General features: G+C 46.2%; 2 protein-coding genes and 1 long non-coding RNA gene across 6 annotated transcripts; 2 read left to right on the forward strand and 1 right to left on the reverse strand.

Annotated features, from left to right (window-relative positions):
- The first annotated feature begins 730 nt into the window (after positions 1-730).
- On the forward strand, positions 731-4,634 carry LOC125519661. Of its 2 annotated transcripts, none has more exons than XM_048684392.1 (4): positions 731-2,717; positions 2,803-3,004; positions 3,111-3,297; positions 3,997-4,096. In XM_048684392.1, exons 1-4 carry the CDS (start codon positions 957-959, stop codon positions 4,079-4,081), a joined length of 2,235 nt encoding a protein of 744 aa, XP_048540349.1. In that variant the 5' UTR covers positions 731-956; the 3' UTR covers positions 4,082-4,096. The 2 variants fall into 2 exon arrangements, with proteins under 2 accessions (XP_048540349.1, XP_048540350.1); XM_048684393.1 differs by lacking the exon at positions 3,997-4,096 and adding an exon at positions 4,443-4,634 and having other exon boundaries at positions 732-2,717.
- Positions 4,635-5,080: 446 nt separating this feature from the next.
- On the reverse strand, positions 5,081-11,387 carry LOC125521972. Of its 3 annotated transcripts, none has more exons than XR_007289535.1 (5): positions 10,907-11,387; positions 10,563-10,803; positions 9,356-9,720; positions 8,960-9,176; positions 5,081-5,528 (listed from the first exon to the last, which is right to left on the reverse strand). XR_007289535.1 is itself a non-coding variant. In XM_048687039.1 (4 exons), the coding sequence occupies exons 1-3, from the start codon at positions 11,024-11,026 to the stop codon at positions 9,055-9,057; spliced, it is 483 nt and encodes a 160-aa protein (XP_048542996.1). In that variant the 5' UTR covers positions 11,027-11,387; the 3' UTR covers positions 5,081-5,528; positions 8,960-9,054. The 3 variants fall into 3 exon arrangements, 1 of the variants encoding a protein (XP_048542996.1); XR_007289534.1 differs by having other exon boundaries at positions 9,263-9,720; XM_048687039.1 differs by lacking the exon at positions 9,356-9,720.
- A 1,412-nt stretch (positions 11,388-12,799) lies between these two features.
- LOC125521973 lies at positions 12,800-15,726 on the forward strand. The gene is made up of 2 exons (XR_007289536.1): positions 12,800-13,400; positions 14,151-15,726. It is a non-coding gene; the product is annotated as an uncharacterized LOC125521973 (long non-coding RNA).
- The last annotated feature ends 1,915 nt before the right edge of the window (positions 15,727-17,641 follow it).

Raw genomic sequence — 17,641 nt, forward strand, 5'->3', positions numbered from 1 at the left:
GACTGGGCGGTTGTGCAGGCGAGAGTTTTGGTGGCTGCAGCATCCAGTATAGCCTCGCCGCCGCCAAGATCCGGCAAGGGAAACCTTGAAAAGGAGCGACAGCAGCGTGAAGTTAGCCATCAAAATGAAAGCGGACAGTAATAGGAGGCGGAAACCATGAAATATTGAAGGTACCTGTCGACCGGATCTGACAAGAACTCGAAGCCGCCTCCTCCGGCATCCGTCGTCGCCATTGCTCTGTTTTCCAGTTTGGTGGGGGAGGGGGGTCCAAGCAATAAGTGTTCCTATTTTTTTTCCGTCGCTGGCCGTGCCCGGGCGGTGGGGTAGGTGGAGGAGCAATGCGGCCAAGTATACGATGCGCCACGTAAGCATATGAGTCGACCAGACCACCGTATGCGTGCCGGTCCGCAAACACCGGGCAAACGATGTGTACCGGTACTCCGGTGATATTCAATTGGAACATGTAGAGACCTTTTTTTGTGTGTGTGTGGGAAGGGGGGGGGGGGGGGGGGGGGGGGGGATGGGGGATGAGGGCTTTATTCAAACGAAAGTGCTCCTGCACTGTCAGCCATGAGAGTGCTCCGGTAGCAACCTGCCGTGACGGGATCAGTAAAGCCTAAACCGGATCAATAAACGTATATCTGCCGGCGAGCGCACCGTATACGCCTGTTCCACCGTACCTATACATGTGTGTTGGCCCTCTGACCGCATTGAATGCCCGGTTCCACTCGCCAGTGTTCGGTTGGCACACTTACTTAGCGTGAGCAGGCAAGACCGTGTGCACCATCGCCACTCTCTATCCTCTTAAAAAGAATCTCATCCTCTCCCCGCAAACCCTAAGCAACTCGCCACCGCCCCCCGCCCCCAAATCCCATCTCGTCCTCTAAGCAACCCGCCGCCTGCCGGCCGGCCATCCCCCGCCCCCAAAAAACGCTCCGCCCGCCAGATCGCCGCTGATGGCTTCTGGATCTACTTGTTCCGGCTCTGTTCCCCTTGGGAGGAGGGGGCTGGTGTCTTGCGCGCACAGCCTCGACTGCCGCGCCGACGACGCGCCTCCTCTCCCCCCCGACCTTGAAAAGGTCGTCTACGAGCTCATCGTCGGCTTCTACGACCAGGCGTTCGACCGGCTGCCCTGCGAGAGGATTCCGGGCCTCCTCGACCTCCTCGCCACCGGCGGGTGCGGCACCTGCCCCGGCCTCCTCGCCCCCGTCTCCACCATCATCCTCAACACCCCCGCCCTCCCCCCCGAAGGCGCCGCCGCCGCAGCTTCCACCGCTCCACCCGCCACAAAGAAGTCCAAAAGACTAGTGCGCAACGACTGGCACGAAATTGCAAACAGGTCCTGCCAAAGTCTCCTGGCCTTCCTCATGGTATACTTCGGATGCCTCGAAAAGGAACAGGCCGCCCGCTACCTCTACTGGGCCGACGCCAATCTCAGCCTCGCCGTCATGCTCATCCAACACGATCTCTATGTGGAGGGTGAAGAAGCAGTACTGGACCCTGAATCCGACAGGACGCAGGCTGCCCTCGAGTGGGCGGCCACCATGGCAGGTCACCCTTCGCCCGGCGTTTTGACTCAGCTCATGTCATCCCGGCTCAAAGAGGACGACTTTCACCTTCTGGAGAAGCTACTCTTTTCAGCAGCAGATGGCCCTCTCAAGGTTGATGATGTCGGAGCCATAGACCGCATATTGCGCATGATGATGAGCCCGCCCTGTGTTGCCACCATAAGCAGAAAAGGGCCAATTCTCCATGTCCGTAAGAACCTCGACGCTGTGTGGTCGACCACCCCCTCCACTACAGAGGACACCGCCACCGCCCTCTGCTGGGACGGAAAACCCATCTCGTCGCTGCAGTGCGGACTGTCTGACAAGCTGCAACGTTGCCTGGGAAGAGCGGATGGCCTGGAACAATATTTGAAGAAGACCCCGTGCAGCGTTGACGCCTGCGATTACCTGCAGACTCTCAAGATGCGCCTCCACGGTATGATTCACAACTTCTGCATCAAGGCGCTCAAGCTGCTGCCCACACCATCGGGCTCGCCTATGTGTGGCTTCCTCATGGCCGGCCACTGCTACGGCTCCATGGACCCTGTCTCTAACATCATCGTCAACTCCATTTGGTACAACTTCCTTGGCGGTCCTCTCCCAGCGTCTGAAGGCAGCAAGATTGAGCAATACAATGACATACTTGACCCCCTATCTCTGCTCCGCACACAGGTCCACTCCCTCAAGGGCCTTATGGAGCTCGCCACATTCGCCGGCCCCCAGTTCTCAACAGAGGCTTGTGCTCTAGAGTTGCTCTGCGGTACAAAATGCGACATTGTTGACATGTTACAATCATCGCTAAAGATGATTAAAAAGAACCACTTCCATGAAGCTGCCAAGGCCGCTGGACACCCTCTACCGCTTCAGCTGGGTGAACTGCACCGGCTGCTGGTGGTGTTCCCCGAGCAGCGAAGCGTGCTGCTCTCCTTTATGACCGAGGCTCGAACTGACGGTACCGTGTTGCGCCTTGATGACATGACACTTCATATTAGGGGCATGTGGAGCAGATACTCGAAGGTTCGTGTCGGCTGCTATGAGCAAGCTCCTGATCTTTTTCCAGAGTCTCGGAGGTTGGTGTCTAGCATGAGATCACAGTATGAGGAGGGGAGGAGCTGGTTCCGTTCAAAGATTGAACAGGTGCTGAAGGATTACACGACCCAGCATTTTTGGGTAGGTATCCTTGGCAGCTATGTAGATTTGCTTTAATTGCCTTCATTTGGCCTACTCTCTTACTTGACTTGCTTGCTTGTTGTAGGAACCACAGTATAAACTTGATATTATCTGTGGCGTGGAGGAAATCAACCAAAGCTGCCCCCCCTCGGGTAAGATGTGCTACCGCGTGAACTTCACTGCTACTTCTGATTTGCAGCTTCAGAGGACGCTATTCTTCGCCGAGTTTTTGTTCTCAGGTGGGCCAAGGCCAGAGACCTGCTGCCCTCTACCCTATGAGTATGCAGGTAAGCCCCCTCTAGTTTCTCTGCGGCACGGCTGATTGGCTTTTTATTATCGTGTGTTGTAGTAGTCTCACTGAACCATGCATGGTCGGGTTTAATTTTTTGATAGGCCGTTGCTACTCTGGCGTGCTTACCGCAAGGAAAATCGTGTATCCAGATGACGCCAAATACATCCCGCACGATATCACCCATGACGGTACCTGCCACGTGGATGACATGCTAGAGATGGACTTCGTCCTCAGTTCCGAGAAAGACGTGGAGCTTGTGGAGAAACTCAACAAGATGCACACTGAAGAGTGAGTCGCGGCGGGCAAGCTTGTGTGTGATATTATCAGCTGTGAAGTTGGACCATAGTACTATGCTTCCTGCTGTGTGTTATGATGTTCTAATTAATGAGCATCCTGCATTGTAGTATTATCTAGACTGGATGACATTCTTCAGCATGCATGTTTGGTTGCCTTGAGCTACTCTTATGCACGTCTCCGTGCCTAGCTTGCTTGCTTGGCCTTGTTAAATTTGTGTGTAAACCAAGTTGCTATCGTTATGATGAACTATATATAGCTTATTCATCATTATTTGCACTGTGATCTAAGCTGTCCTGTCTAATTATTTTGACACTCTTGCTTCAATACTCGCTTTTCTTGGCTTCACTCAATAGCAGATACACATGGGCGCTGTGCTAGTCAAGGAAATGTTGAATTTTCTTCAGCAATTCCATGAAGTTTAACACATACATAAAAATACTCTTATATTATGAGACGGAGGGAGTACAATATTCGCATAAGATAGAGAAATGGTTTTTTTGAAGGAAGGCCATCATGGCTAGCTTTATTAAACTCAAATAGGAATTACATCGTCTAGGAGTTTGGAAACCAGACAAGCCCCATCAGTCCATGAACTACAAATCTTATTACAAAAACAGTAACTAGCTAACAAAGATAGAGAAATGGTTTAATAAAACGTTACAGCGTGTTTCAGCCATCTTTTACTCACAGGACTACTCGTGGCTTCAGTGGCAGCAACACACAAGCATTGTGCTACTATAAATTTTCAAATGAGAAAGGTGTGGTAACTCTTTAATTGAAATGTTCATGTTACCCTGTATGTTTTGGAAACGAGTCGAAAGAGTGCATTTTTTTCAGTATAGGATTGTATGGAAATGAATGATTCTCTTCTGAATATTGCAGTTTTTATGACAAATTGTTCAATGTTGTTAATTTGCAATAGAAGCATTTTCAAGATTGCAAGAAATAACACTCTGGAATTGCAAAAAAAACAAACAATTGTGCTCTGCAATTTTTAATCAAACTTATCATTTCTTCACTTAGATAAGCATAGATCATTTTCAAGTAAGAGAATTATAATAGTGCAAGCTCTAGATTGCTGCTTATAATTCAAAATACTCTTGTGTTGTCTTGATAAAGTAGTTTTTTACTTGCAGGATGTGGGGTTACAGTTGGAAGGGATAAACCTTGCTGGTTATCGCCAAGCATTTGAAGAACATGGTGCCAATGGAGAGTATCTGTTATATGATACAGAGAGATTGTACCACACATAGTAAAATGTTGAGCCACATTACATGTTCTTCCTTACTATATTTTACGACATATCAAATTCACAACATACACCAATTTGCCAAACAGTTTCCACCAATGACAGCAAGATAGGAGGGAAGGGAGGCGCTGGGGTCGCCATTCGTGTCACTCGAGCAATCGACATGGGGGCCTTTTCTTTCTCAAGAACGGACTTCCATGACTGACACAGGTGTCAGTATCTTTCTTGAGCAGAGACCTCCACAAATAGGCTCACATCTGTAGTAATATTTATGTAGACATACGTTGCACGTGCACACTTACTAGTCCCATAAACATGCCACTTCAACAGACCGGTACATTAAACGACTCTAGTACTCCATTTATAGTGATCAAGCTATCAAAAGTCGGATCACAGATCAACAGCAGCTGAATCATACTCCCTCCATCCCAAAATAAGTGACTCAACTTTGCACTAACTTTGATAGCTTGATGCAAAGTTGAGTCACTTATTTTGGGACGGAGGGAGTATTAGATTGCCACAAGATGAATACTCGCTTGCCAATAATATTATGAACAGATCAATATCCGATGATGAACTGATACAACAACATCGATCCATCATCGCAAGACCCTTTTCTTTACAATTAGAATAAAAGCAAAGCCGGAACCAAGGTAGCCAGTCATCATCCCCAAAAGTCAAACAGGGCCCCAAACAAGACACATCAGAAATACTACTAAGCCATTACAGCGCCTGAACCTGGAGCATCACAAGAACGATGCTACCACCATGCCAACTGCTACTTGACATTACCAGGACCAAAATATTATATAGGCCGCAACCAAAGCACTGCTGCGAGAACTTGGGCACCCAAGCAGCCGGAGGCAATGAGCCGCATAGACAGCCGGCGAGCGAGGAATGTCAAGCCCTTGTTCCTTCTAGTCCACACAAGCATCTCATTCTCCAAAAGCACCGAATTTATCCAAAAACGAACCTGTAATGAAACAGTAGCATAGCGGATCAAATCTCAATAATCTGGAAATACTCTATCTAGCGATGAACACAAGGAACATTACTGGTTTAGATAAGCACTTGCTGAAGCAATTTGCAGGAGCACAAACGCTACCAGGCTGATGGATTTGAAGCCGTTTACGTGCCAACGTGGCATCATAAACAAACTAGCTAGCCAGATAAATAAGCAGCAGGACATGCATTTCAAACACAAAACACCAGCAATTTATCCCTATATATAAGGCACTATTGTGTTGAATCACAAAAGATTAATCACTTTTATCTACTAGACCAACAAATGCAACCAGTAAATAGAAGCTCAACACTAAATAGAAATCTGGTTTAAGAAACAAGTCAAGCTCCAGATTCAGCAAACATTGAATACAAGCCAGGTTTAAGGTTGAGGTTGATTAAGTCGACCAAACCAAGCACACAAGTTAATTTGAAAGACACATCTTACAATCTATTTCAGCCCTCAAAGCCGACGCACAGCACATAGCCCAGCCGAGACAAAAACCCAATGGGCATACCAAAAATAAAGCAACATGTGGATAACATTGACTAAGAAGTGACAGCTAGTATAAACACCAAGTAAATCAGAAACCAGCATCAAGAACCATATCCTGGCCACATGATCAAGTCGTAGAATTCAGATTTCATAGACAATGTCAATCACTTAACTACTTGTTCATTTAATTTAAAGGTCAAGTTTAGGGTTGGTTTCAGTGGTGATACACAGTTCCCAAGTCAGGCAACAAGTAGGCGATGGTTTAGAGCACTAAAAAAAAAAAGGAAATGCATCTTTCGATAAGCATCAGCATTTGCATCTCATACAAGGCAACAGAGCAGAATTCATCTTAGCCAGCATTGTGTCGAATCACGAAAGAGCTTACCCAAGTTTGATCATTCAAGTCCAAATCAGCTAATAGAAGTGCAACCAGCCACAACCTTACAGCAATACCAAAATCTTTACTATTAAATGGGAGTTGGTGATGGTGGTACGTCATCATTCAACACTCAACACTTATCATCGGACATATTCAGACCGTTCCATCTACATCCAATACACAAAAATGGTAAGGTCTAAAAGTAACCACCGGCCCACAGCAATACCAATTAGCTAGGGCTGATTAGCCTTGGAAGAAAAAGCTAGATACACTGCTGTTTTAAATTAAGAAAGCTAGCTGTCTGCCCTAAAAGAATGTCATGGTGATTAGCTACGCTGCAGATTCTAAAAAAATAACTAAGCTTCTCTAAGAAAATCTAGATACACGTACCTAAAAAAATCTAGCTATACCTACACAAATGATTTTCAACATTTATAAAAATCCAGTGTGTATCTACATAAATAAAATTGAATTCACAGAATCAGAGTGAACAAAAGTTTTGGGGATGGGAATGTTTTTTAGCAACAGATGAACAATTATGTGACCAACAGTGAACAACTTTTCTCTTAGGCAATGGGAATATGTTTTAGAAGTATTTGAATAAATATAGTAACCGCTACTATCAGTTTTTCTTTTCCAAAAGATGAATAGTGTGGAAAAGATAAATTAATACCATGAACATCATTCTTGGCAGTGAGAGCAATTTTGCACAAAAATGAACATTTTTAGAGATTACTTAGAAATGAGAAAAGGATATTTTTATAACAATCCCCACTTCATAGAAAATTTTTATGAGCAGCATTGAAGAAATTTCTTTCTTAGTTTATGAATAATGAATAAAGGAAAATGTATAAGAAATAAATCCATGGCTAAAGAAATAAATCTCAGGAGGGAAAATAAACGAATTAACACATGTAAGTTCCCATGTTAAAAAAAGCCGGCCGAGTAACGCTATGATGTAAGGGATACCGCCATATTGTCAACTTTAAATTTTTAGTACCATATGAATTTTTGTCTGTATTGAGATTTTTATACCAGTGAAATTGATGTTGGTGGCTATTTCATACCACACTTCTTGAAAAGCACATGCGCCCAAACTGGGACGAGTGTGCCATAGGATCGCAACAGTCGAAGGCTGTGGGTGAAGACGACTATGTGAACTTAGACATAGATATAACCGCCAACAATCATTTTTTGCAACAGGTAAGAGTTGGAGAACAAAAGACGAACACCCTAGGTGGAAAATGAGGATGGCAAGAAATAAAAAAAAATGGAGAGGCAGAAGGTCATGTGTTGGTTGCCGACAAAGAAGTTATCGGAGAAAGAACACCAACCATTATCTTGATAGTTGAAAACTACATATATCACGTTTCACGCGCACCTTGATGAAGTACAATTGTTTGTTTTTCCATGCAGCGCACGGGTATTTAGCTAGTACTATTAAATATGAAGAACTCAAATCTCCAGGTTAAGCCACATTAAATGAATGGTTAAGGTTAAGCCACATTAAACTCAACCAAAACCAGGACAGAGCCATATAGTCAAGCACGCGATAATGCTAAACACACGGACCCTATACAGACGTTTACAGACTCCTTCCATCTATCTAAACTGGCCCCCCTGATTTTCCGCTGGGGTGGGGTGCCCCCCTCCCCCTTATCCAATCACGTTTTGCCAACTGGAACTACCCCTGTAAAACCCCCGTAAAAGTCCGTCATCACTACTCTCAGGCACATGATCAATATGCAGTCAAGTTTGAGCAAAATGACCATCGACTAACTCAAAACCTACAAGGACTGGTATTTGAGCAAATCATCAATATTATGCTACCAATTGATCAGTTCAACCTAGCAATGATTCTAATAAATAAATAATTGAAACCAAAACAGTAGCCAATCTACTTGATAGAGCACCTAATCAAGCCAAGTAGAGCAAAAAAAAGTAAGGACTTACTAAACTGCAACAATTACTAGAACCAAATTAACCAAGACCAGTGTCTAGTGAACCAGATCAATCAAGACATGCCTATCAAGAGTAACCAAGGGATGTAGCATTGTTTTGCTCTGGAAATCATTCCAGCAAAACACATACAACAAAGACTACATATTCACATGTTCATCATCACCTCGGTATCAAACATCAACTCCACTGCTTACTACAGTACTTACTTAATCCTCAAAGTGGAGAAAAGCTTAAGTTTCAGTGCAGATGAATGATCTACAATGGTGCATATGTATATCAAGACTATTGTGTACCACTATAAAGTGGAAAAACAGCCAAGTACAGTGGCATATAATTCTGGTATCTCCTCATAGTCAATCAATTTATCTTCTTAGAAAATTACCTATCTTTTTAGTGGACAGCACAAACCAAATACCAATATGTATGATGCAACCAGAAAACACTTGGATCTAAAACCTTTACATCACAGATAGGTATAAACAAAATCAAACCGCATTTCTACACAAAAATACATACAAGTCGCAGTTCAAGGAAAATAGGGAGTAATCGAGAGAGAACGAGAGACCTTCAGTGGCACGCCAGTGGGGGCGCGGTGCTGTAGGAGGTACCAGTCGAAGAAGGCAGGGGCAGCATGTCGTAGTCGACGCCAGCAGCAGCAGCTCAGCGGACACGGACGTCGACAGCACCAGCAGGAGATCCGGTGGACAGCACCACCACCACAGCACCCCTGGATGTCAGCACCGCCACCGGAGGACCCACCACAACCACAACATCACCGGGACCTGAGCAAAAAATCAAGTTAAAGCACACATTGATCAACTACAAATCTACAGTAGCATTACACACTAGTATGGCTGTTGGTGAATACCTATTTGCACTTTAGCAGGACTGCTAAATATGGCTATTCTTGAGTCACAAAACAGGGGAAAACTTCTACACACGAGATGAGCAAGACATGGACCTGGCATTCATGCCGCGACGTGGTAGTGGCTCAATCAGCAGCAACCTGTCCATGGTTGACATCAGAGAAGCAGGAGCATGGTTTTCAAGTCGCGGCTCATCCGAGTCGCTCTGGGGTAGCGACTCGGAAAAAGTCGAGCCTGCAGTTGTGACTAGTCGTGACTCGCGACTCGAGTCGACACTAACAAGTTGAGTCGATATATTTTTGTGACTCATCGACTAGTCGCGCGACTCGAAAACCATGAGCAGGAGTAGGTCGACCTAGTTGTCGCCGCTAAGGCAGAGCATCTACAAATGGTCCTTCTCCCAGAAGGCAAGCGATGCCGCAGTACACAGCCGGTCAGAGATGGAGCCGTGCCAGGAAGCCTGCACCAGACCAAGATGATGAGATCGTCATAACAATTCAAGATCAAATCCCTCTCTACTACAAACAGGTCATATATTGCAATAATGCGTAGATTGATACTAGCAAAGAGCATACTTATGCATCAGCGTGCTCTATGTAAGTTTATGCCAATATGACACAGCAGGAAAAAATGCAAGTCTCACAAATGTTCTGCATGCTTCCTTCAGCCAAGCAATATTACTACTCACTATAACGCCAAGGCGCAACCAGCAAAGAAGTGCACAACATGAAAAAACAACAGATTCTGTGGGTAAAAAATCCTATGCTATCAGAAGAAAGCAGAACCAAAAAAAAAGTGATGCCACACAGTAAAGATAATGTGCATGTACGTGGCTGCAAATGCTCCAGATTTGATTTGTCAGCACAATTATCAAAATTTTACAAGAGCAATGAATTAATGTGGATTTAAATTACTATCTTAGTGGTAAACTCATTAAACAAGGTAAATAAATAAAAGAACACACAGGTTGGGATCCCCACTTACTTACATTTCCGGTAAGACAAAATACATTACTTATATTGTTCCAATCTACATCGACACCCACACTGACCAAACCTTACAGCAAGAGAGAAATCACAGTAGATTTACACAGAATTACGAAACAAACAAATCAAATTACTAAACAAAATGACACCTGTTTGATAAGCATTAGAATTATACACAAGAACTAACTAAACGAATCACAATTAGCAGAACAATCTTCATTTCTCAAATGCATCAGATCTACAAAATAACTAACTGACAATCTATATATTTCTGAAATCAAAGTTGCATAGGGATGAATCAGAACAGGAACACGACCTTGATGACGTCGGCAGTGACGGAGCTGAACAAGGTGCGGCAGGAGCTCCGGTGGGCAACGGAAGCAGCTCCGATGGACAGCACCACCACCACAGGAAAACCACCGTGACCAAACCAAAATCAGCAGCCAATCCACAGCATCATCGTCAGAGAAGAGCGGCACCAGGAACTCCGATGACAGACAACCACCGGAAGGCACCACCGCCAACGGAAAACCACCGCCTAGCAACAGCATCATGACCTGACCAAAACCACAGGACGCATTCAACGCGGATACGTTGCAAGCAGGCGTATACAAGACGGAATCGAGGTTAGACGGGAGGGAAAAGAGAGATAACTGCTACCTTTAAGGCGGAGCTTGGGGTCGTCGGAGCAGCGAGGTCGCCGAGCGGGACAGGGAGCACGGTCACCGGAAGGTGCAGGAGGGAGGCGGAGGCGAGCACCTGGTCATGGGACTGCGCCATGAGGCCCCGCGGCGGCGGCTGCTGCAGCTCGGCTAGGGTTTCGGGTCCGGGGGCGCACTGGCTCGGCGGGGAGGACAGCCAGCTTTGGGGAAGTCTGCCGGCCGTGGAGGGGAGGGGGTGGCCGGCGAGGCTGAGCTAGGGTGAGGCTGGTCGGCGGCTCGATGTGGATCGGGGTGGAGAGCGGCCGCACGGTAGAGAAAGGGGGCGATGGGGAGAGAGGGGCGGTGGGCTGCGGGAGAGAGGGTAGGGCGGCGGTGGCCGGAGGTGGGGAAGACGGGTGGCCGGCCGGCGGCGCGAGAGGGGAGCGAGGCGTTGTGGTGGAGGGGAACGAGGGAGCGTCACGAGGGACAGTGACGGTCTGTTGGGATGTGTTTGGTTCATGGGATAATTTTAATGGATGTGGGTACCCCCAACCATCCGGCTAGGCATAGCCAATTTTTCTGTTTGGTTGGTGTGGATGATGTTATCCTGTATTTTGTTTGGTTGGAAGGATAAGTCATGGTTAGGGATGGCCATTGGAGTGTTCTGAAAAATTAAGAAAACTCAACATGCACAGCTTCTGTCAAGCAATTCATAGTAGGAACATTAGGATATAGCAAACATGTGAAACAGAAATTGGACAGAAACTCTGGGAGAGGGGATCCCGTTCATGTTTTCCCTGTCGCCTTTGAGCTGATGCATTACAAAAATCAATCAAATCAGCCACGCACACAGCACTCAAAGTCTCAAACAACACTCACGGTCACGGATCCGTGTGGCAAGCACAGCGCGCAAACACAGCACGCACAACAAGTGCACCACGCACAACAAGTGCACGCACACTATGCCTGGCGCGCGCGTATCCACGCGTGCGCAGCCGACGCCTACGCTATGACAGTTGCGGTTGTACCGGCCGGAGAGAGGCGCCTCCATTTACAAGGCACTGGCTGCCGCACGCGGCAATGACTTGTCCGCTGCCATCGCCGCCGCCCCCGCCATGACTCCGATAGCTTGCAGCTCAAGCATGAGAGAGAAGAAAGGAAGGAGAGGGCGTGACAAGGAGGAAGATGAAGAAGGAGAGAGGCATGCCGCTGCTCACTCAACCTCCGCCGTCGCGAGAGATGCGCTGCCGTCGCGAGAGAGGAAAAAGGTAGCGTTGGGGCCGTTGGGCTTTTCAGGGAGGCTAGTAAGCGTGCACGTGCAACGCACGTCTTCATTAACACATAAATTGTACTCATTTATATGCAATAAGGGCATACACACATAAAAATATGGAAGTGGCCAAGTGTAAATCGACTGGAAATGGAAATATAAACCGGGCCAGTCGATTCTTTCCGGCCATCCGATGCAAAATGAACAATACCATACCTTGTTCAGCCTCGGGAGTTTCTTCTACCTCCGACAATTTCTTTCCCCAGCCGTCCCATGGACCACCGGCCGGACCGGCAACCACCACCGTCCGGCCCTTCCTGGAACCTCCTCCCACCGCCGTGCCGCCGCCGCCCCCAGCCATCCCTCTAGCCCCGGGCCTTGCCTGTTTTTTCTTCGGGAATCTTCATCATCGCCGTACTGCCGCCCCCCCCCCTGTCGTGCTGCCTCCCCCACCCCAACCCTAAGATAGATGATGAGGTAGCTTGCCAGCAAGCTTCTTCCTCCCCTCCGGTGAGCTTCTTCCTCCTCTTCGCCTGTTTCTCCCTTCAACCAAAATCGACTGACCCGAATTCAAAAGTCAGGCGACTAACATGTAGCTATTGTGTAAATATATATACCTCGTGCACATCAGAGATCATTTTTACTGTTAAAATAAATGTATAGAGGCGGAAATATCATCTATTGATAAAAAAAAACTAAATTGGACAAGACCGGATGCTAACTTGACCAAAAGGGCTAAAAAAACCAACTAAAAAAAGAGAAGGTAAAAGAAAAAGACACACCGGACGCCCCCTCAGTTCTCCTCGCCTCATCACCTACCTTCCCTTATCCTCTCCCCACTGCTCCCTATTCCATGGTGGCCACAAGCCCACAACTCTCTCTCTCTCTCCTCAAGCCGCCCCTCCTCTTCGTCCCCACCGCCGGCGCGAGGTCTCGCACTCTTCCCACTCTTCTCAGCCCCTCCTCGTCGAATCGGTCGCCGAAGTGCCCGAGGATCCGCTCAAGCTCGGTCTGGTTGCTGGGCGCCGGACGAAGGCTGACGCGGAGGCGCGGGAATTGCCTCCACCAGATCGGCGGCTGTGGCAATCATGTGTCGCAACCTCCGCGCCTGGTGCCTTCCTTTCCATCTCGCTCGTCGGCGGCTCCCACCACCCTGTGCGTGCGACTGCGCTGCGCCCTGTAATGCCCATGTGCGGCAGCTGTGCCGCGGTGGATGGTCCCTTGCAAGTGCAAGCCGGTGCCGGTAGACGATCTATTCCCCACTTCGGCTTTCATATCTGCTTATTTCTGATTTGAGATACTCCCCATTACCCACTTCTGCTAATCCCTAATTTCCATCCATTCCTGAATATACATAGGTAGCTCAGTAGTCTAGTTTAAGTATGAGTCATTTTAGAATCAGGGAGAAAAATTAGAAGTTGTTCGATTAGATGTTCTTAACTTGGTTGCAGCAACTGTTATGAGTGGGGATTCTAGTTAGTTAATATTATTGAGGCAACCATGCTGCGATAAAGTTGATTGATTGGTAGATTTGAAATCTGGGTGGCTAGGGGCGCTAGGGACCAAGACAGATGAGGTTGATTTGGCTTGATCCTGCCAAAGAAATTTACTTCTTTTTTGAAAAATGAAAGCATGTTTTTAGAAGTTCCCAAATGCGAGCTTTATAGCAAATAAAAGAGGATCAAGAGAAGCATAGTAGGATAAGTATGTATGACTCTAGGATAATACAGGTTGAAGAGTGAATAATTGATAGTGTAGGATAATGATGATGCTATGGCTGTCATATAGAGGACGGTGGTTGGCTAAAAGAGCTTATCACCTCAAAAATTCCTTTTCTTGGAATAACTTGCTTTATTAGAAGTCCATAAACATCTCTGGCATCTTCAGTACTACTTACGACAGCTACACAAGTGGTATTCATGATGTAGCACAACCTTTTAGATATATTTCTTGTTGTCCCGGAACCCCGGTTATATCAGAAGTGTGTTTGCAGGCTTACAAGAAATGGATATTGAAGACCATCTAAGAGTCAGGGAATTTGTTCGATCCTAAATTTTTGGGACTCTGAAATAAACACAAAGATGGGAATGGGGAGGCATACCTGCCTGCCATATACATCAACCCGAAGCTTTTGAGCATTGTACAGAACAAGTAATTGACAGGTTTACTTCATGATAGTCTAGGATTTGGTTTGGCCAAAATGATCAAGTACTTACTACATAATTTCTGAATTTACCAATTATTTTTTGAATGCATCAGTTAGACAACGGTGATACATCAGAGCGCCTCTTTAATAGAAACGACTTAATTTTGGAGGAGGACTACCCCGTTCCCAAATCCTAGCTCCGCCGTTGATGAAACCTGAATTTACTTTAGTAGATCTTCTCTTGTAAAATCCAAACTGTTTCCGAGCCTATATGTTTTGTTTCATATTGTTGTTTATCATGCAATACTTATCCTGCAGCCATCTGATATGCAAATTTGATAATAGAAGATGACCAAATTTGTGTACAGGAAAATGCATATTCTTGGATTGGGTTTTCTTCTCCACTCTATTGGACCAAGTTACAAATAGATCATACTTACTGGGTTTTATTCATTCAGTCATACAGATTCGAGCACTATACTGTTAAAACAATATGATGGAGGGCTCCAGTTTGATGCACTGTTAAAATTCATGTTCAAGTCATAGGAGGTAGATCTATTATGGTTTGTACAAAATTGATACATTCGTCATCACACTATTGTAAATATGCAAATTTGAGAGTGAAGAGCATTGTTATAAAGATGCAAATTTGACAGGGATTAGGGAAGCAATGAAGTATGCACATATATGTTAAATAGAATTTCCTTTAAAATCAGGAACTGATCGGCCCTATCACATTAACCCAATTGAATATCCTGTAAAATTATACCATGTTCCTTTGGTGCAGGCAGGTGCGTTGCCTGAGGAGTTCGTCGGCGTCGATGTCGGGGCCTGTGGCTGGGCGGCGATGGCCAACAGTGGCTGGGCGGCGAGGGCACAACAGTGGCTTGGCGGCACCGACGTCTGACTGTAGTGTGCATCTAAACGGCGACATGAAAGAAGACATCGAGATTAACTGGGATGGAACTGGCCACGTATTGCGCACAAGAGGATAGTCTGCACCTGCATTGGCGAGAAGCGCGTCGTAGCGGGCGTCGTCCGCTACGCATGGCGGCGATGGCGCACGGCTGGGCGGCTGCGACGTACGTCCGGGTGGGCTGATTCCCGTAAGTTTAGAAATTTGTTGTGAGGCAGACGTGTTAATTCCCATTAATTGTGGCTAATTTTCTGTAGTTGATTGGACGCGAACGCAAAGGGTGGAACTGTTTTTTTTTTTTCGGGGGAGGTGCAACTGTTTGATCGATGGCAGAGTTTCGTCCGCTCATGTAAATCGCTAAACGTACACAGGGGAGGTCTGACTTTTATGTGGACGGTTAGATGCCTGATCCTGGGGATGGTAATTTGTCTTGTTTGGCCTGTGTACGTTTAACCGGGTGGACATAGTGGAGAATATGTTTGCTTGTTTAATAGTAGTACAGATACAGATACAGAAGTACAGATGAACGAAGGAAAGACGAGGCCGCAGAAAACGTTTCGCGCCGTGAGTGCGGGATGGCCAGGTCCGCGACATTTTCGCGTCGCTGCGGAGCCGGATTTTGAACGAATATTCCAAGCATCTGGATGTCCGTATCCCTCCTAATCCCAGCTCGCCCAAGAACCAAACAGATGGCATCCATTTAAAAAACTGCTATCCCTGTCCAAGAAGGGATAGCCCAACAACCAAACACTTGGTGTTCGATGCGCTGGATGATGGGTCTTGGCCAAATTTTCGTCTCGGGCGGGCTAGTAGCATGTCAGGTGAGGTTGGAACAAGAGTTTCCATACTATAAAAAGAATGATTCTTTGATGGAATTATTATGAATGGGTGCGCCTCTCGTGGATTTCTTCGATTTTACTCCTCCGTCCCAAAATACTCAACTTTGTACTAACTTTAGTACAAAGTTAGTATAAAATTGAGTCATTTATTTTGGGACGGAGGGAGTATGAATGAAGAGAGAAATATGAGAGCACCTCTATCAAACCCCACTCTTAAAGTGAGTATAATGTCCACGGAAAACGTGTTTTGAGTATTCTGTTTTACATTTTAGTCTTGTGGAGTCTGTTCGGCTGTAGCCCGCGCTAGCCCTCAAACCGAAAAAAAACATATATATTAGACAATTTGACCGCAATTCCAACAAATGGCTACAAATTAGAACATAGTTTGCGCGGAAATTAAACATAGTTTCCATCCATGGTCCAAAAGAACCTCATGCAAAAGCCACTACCACCTCCATGACCATCATGACCATCATCATCATTGTCCACCACCCGTCGTCGCTTGGTTCCTTCTCTCCAAGATCTTCCTCCTTGCGATATCATGCCATTCTTTGATGAGGTCATCCATGTCATCGCGGTTCATCGTCATGATATTATTCTCCTATGCAAGAAGCTTGGCCAAGGCCTTGTTCTCCTCGGCAAGGGCACTTTTCTCCTCAATGGCGGCCTTGCGCAACCCCTCTTCTTGAGGAATTGCTCCTTTTCTTGCTTCTCTTGTGCCTTCTTGTTGGCCAACTCCTTCTTTGCCTCCAATGTCTTGGCCATCATCAACTCATTTGATTGCACCATGGCATCTATCTTGTCCCGCAAGTTTGATGCCTCCGCTTCTCTCTTGATCTTGTCCTTGACCTTTTTGTTTCCATCAGGCTTGTTTTTGTTTCTTGGGCCATCGTCATCTTCATCATCATCATCCAACTTGGTGAGTTAACCTCTCTTCGGCAGGGATTTTTTGTCAATCAACTACCAGTTGTGATATTTTGAAGAATTTTCCAACAACGCTCTGCTATAAATGACTTGTCACTGGAAGTTTTCATGTCCTTCTATCTTTCTTGCGCAATTTTGGGCTACAAAATGAAAACAATGTCAAAGTATGTCACATGCAACCACTCGCATAATCATTTGCACTACTTGGAATGTGAAAACAAACTCACATAATCGGCTTCAACAGTACCATTTGGAGGTGCATTGTGGATTTGCTCCAAGCAACCACTCCAACGGCTATAAATCGGCTTGATCACATCCCAACGACCTTGGAGTGACCTATAGGTGTGTGGCGTACTCAAGGGATACTTTGTCATCATTCGGAAGAAATTGGTCCTCTATCCTTTGCCAATATTGTTTGGCGGCTTGGTCAGTGTCGGTGCACACATCAAGATTCTCCTTCCAGAATTTGGTTTCTTGCATATTGGGACATATTGCACCCATGGTTGAGGGCATCTCCAACGACAACCAGCAAATTTCCTGGATAGAGGTACCAGTTCGCGGATACTAATGCCAGTGACTGCCATCCGATAGTGCTCACATACATTTCAACAACAATTGGAACCAACCGGACAAAAATTGTGCAAACACAGCCGAATTCA

The sequence above is a fragment of the Triticum urartu genome, chromosome 7 (genome assembly GCF_003073215.2).
Source record: "Triticum urartu cultivar G1812 chromosome 7, Tu2.1, whole genome shotgun sequence".
NCBI lineage: Eukaryota > Viridiplantae > Streptophyta > Magnoliopsida > Poales > Poaceae > Triticum > Triticum urartu.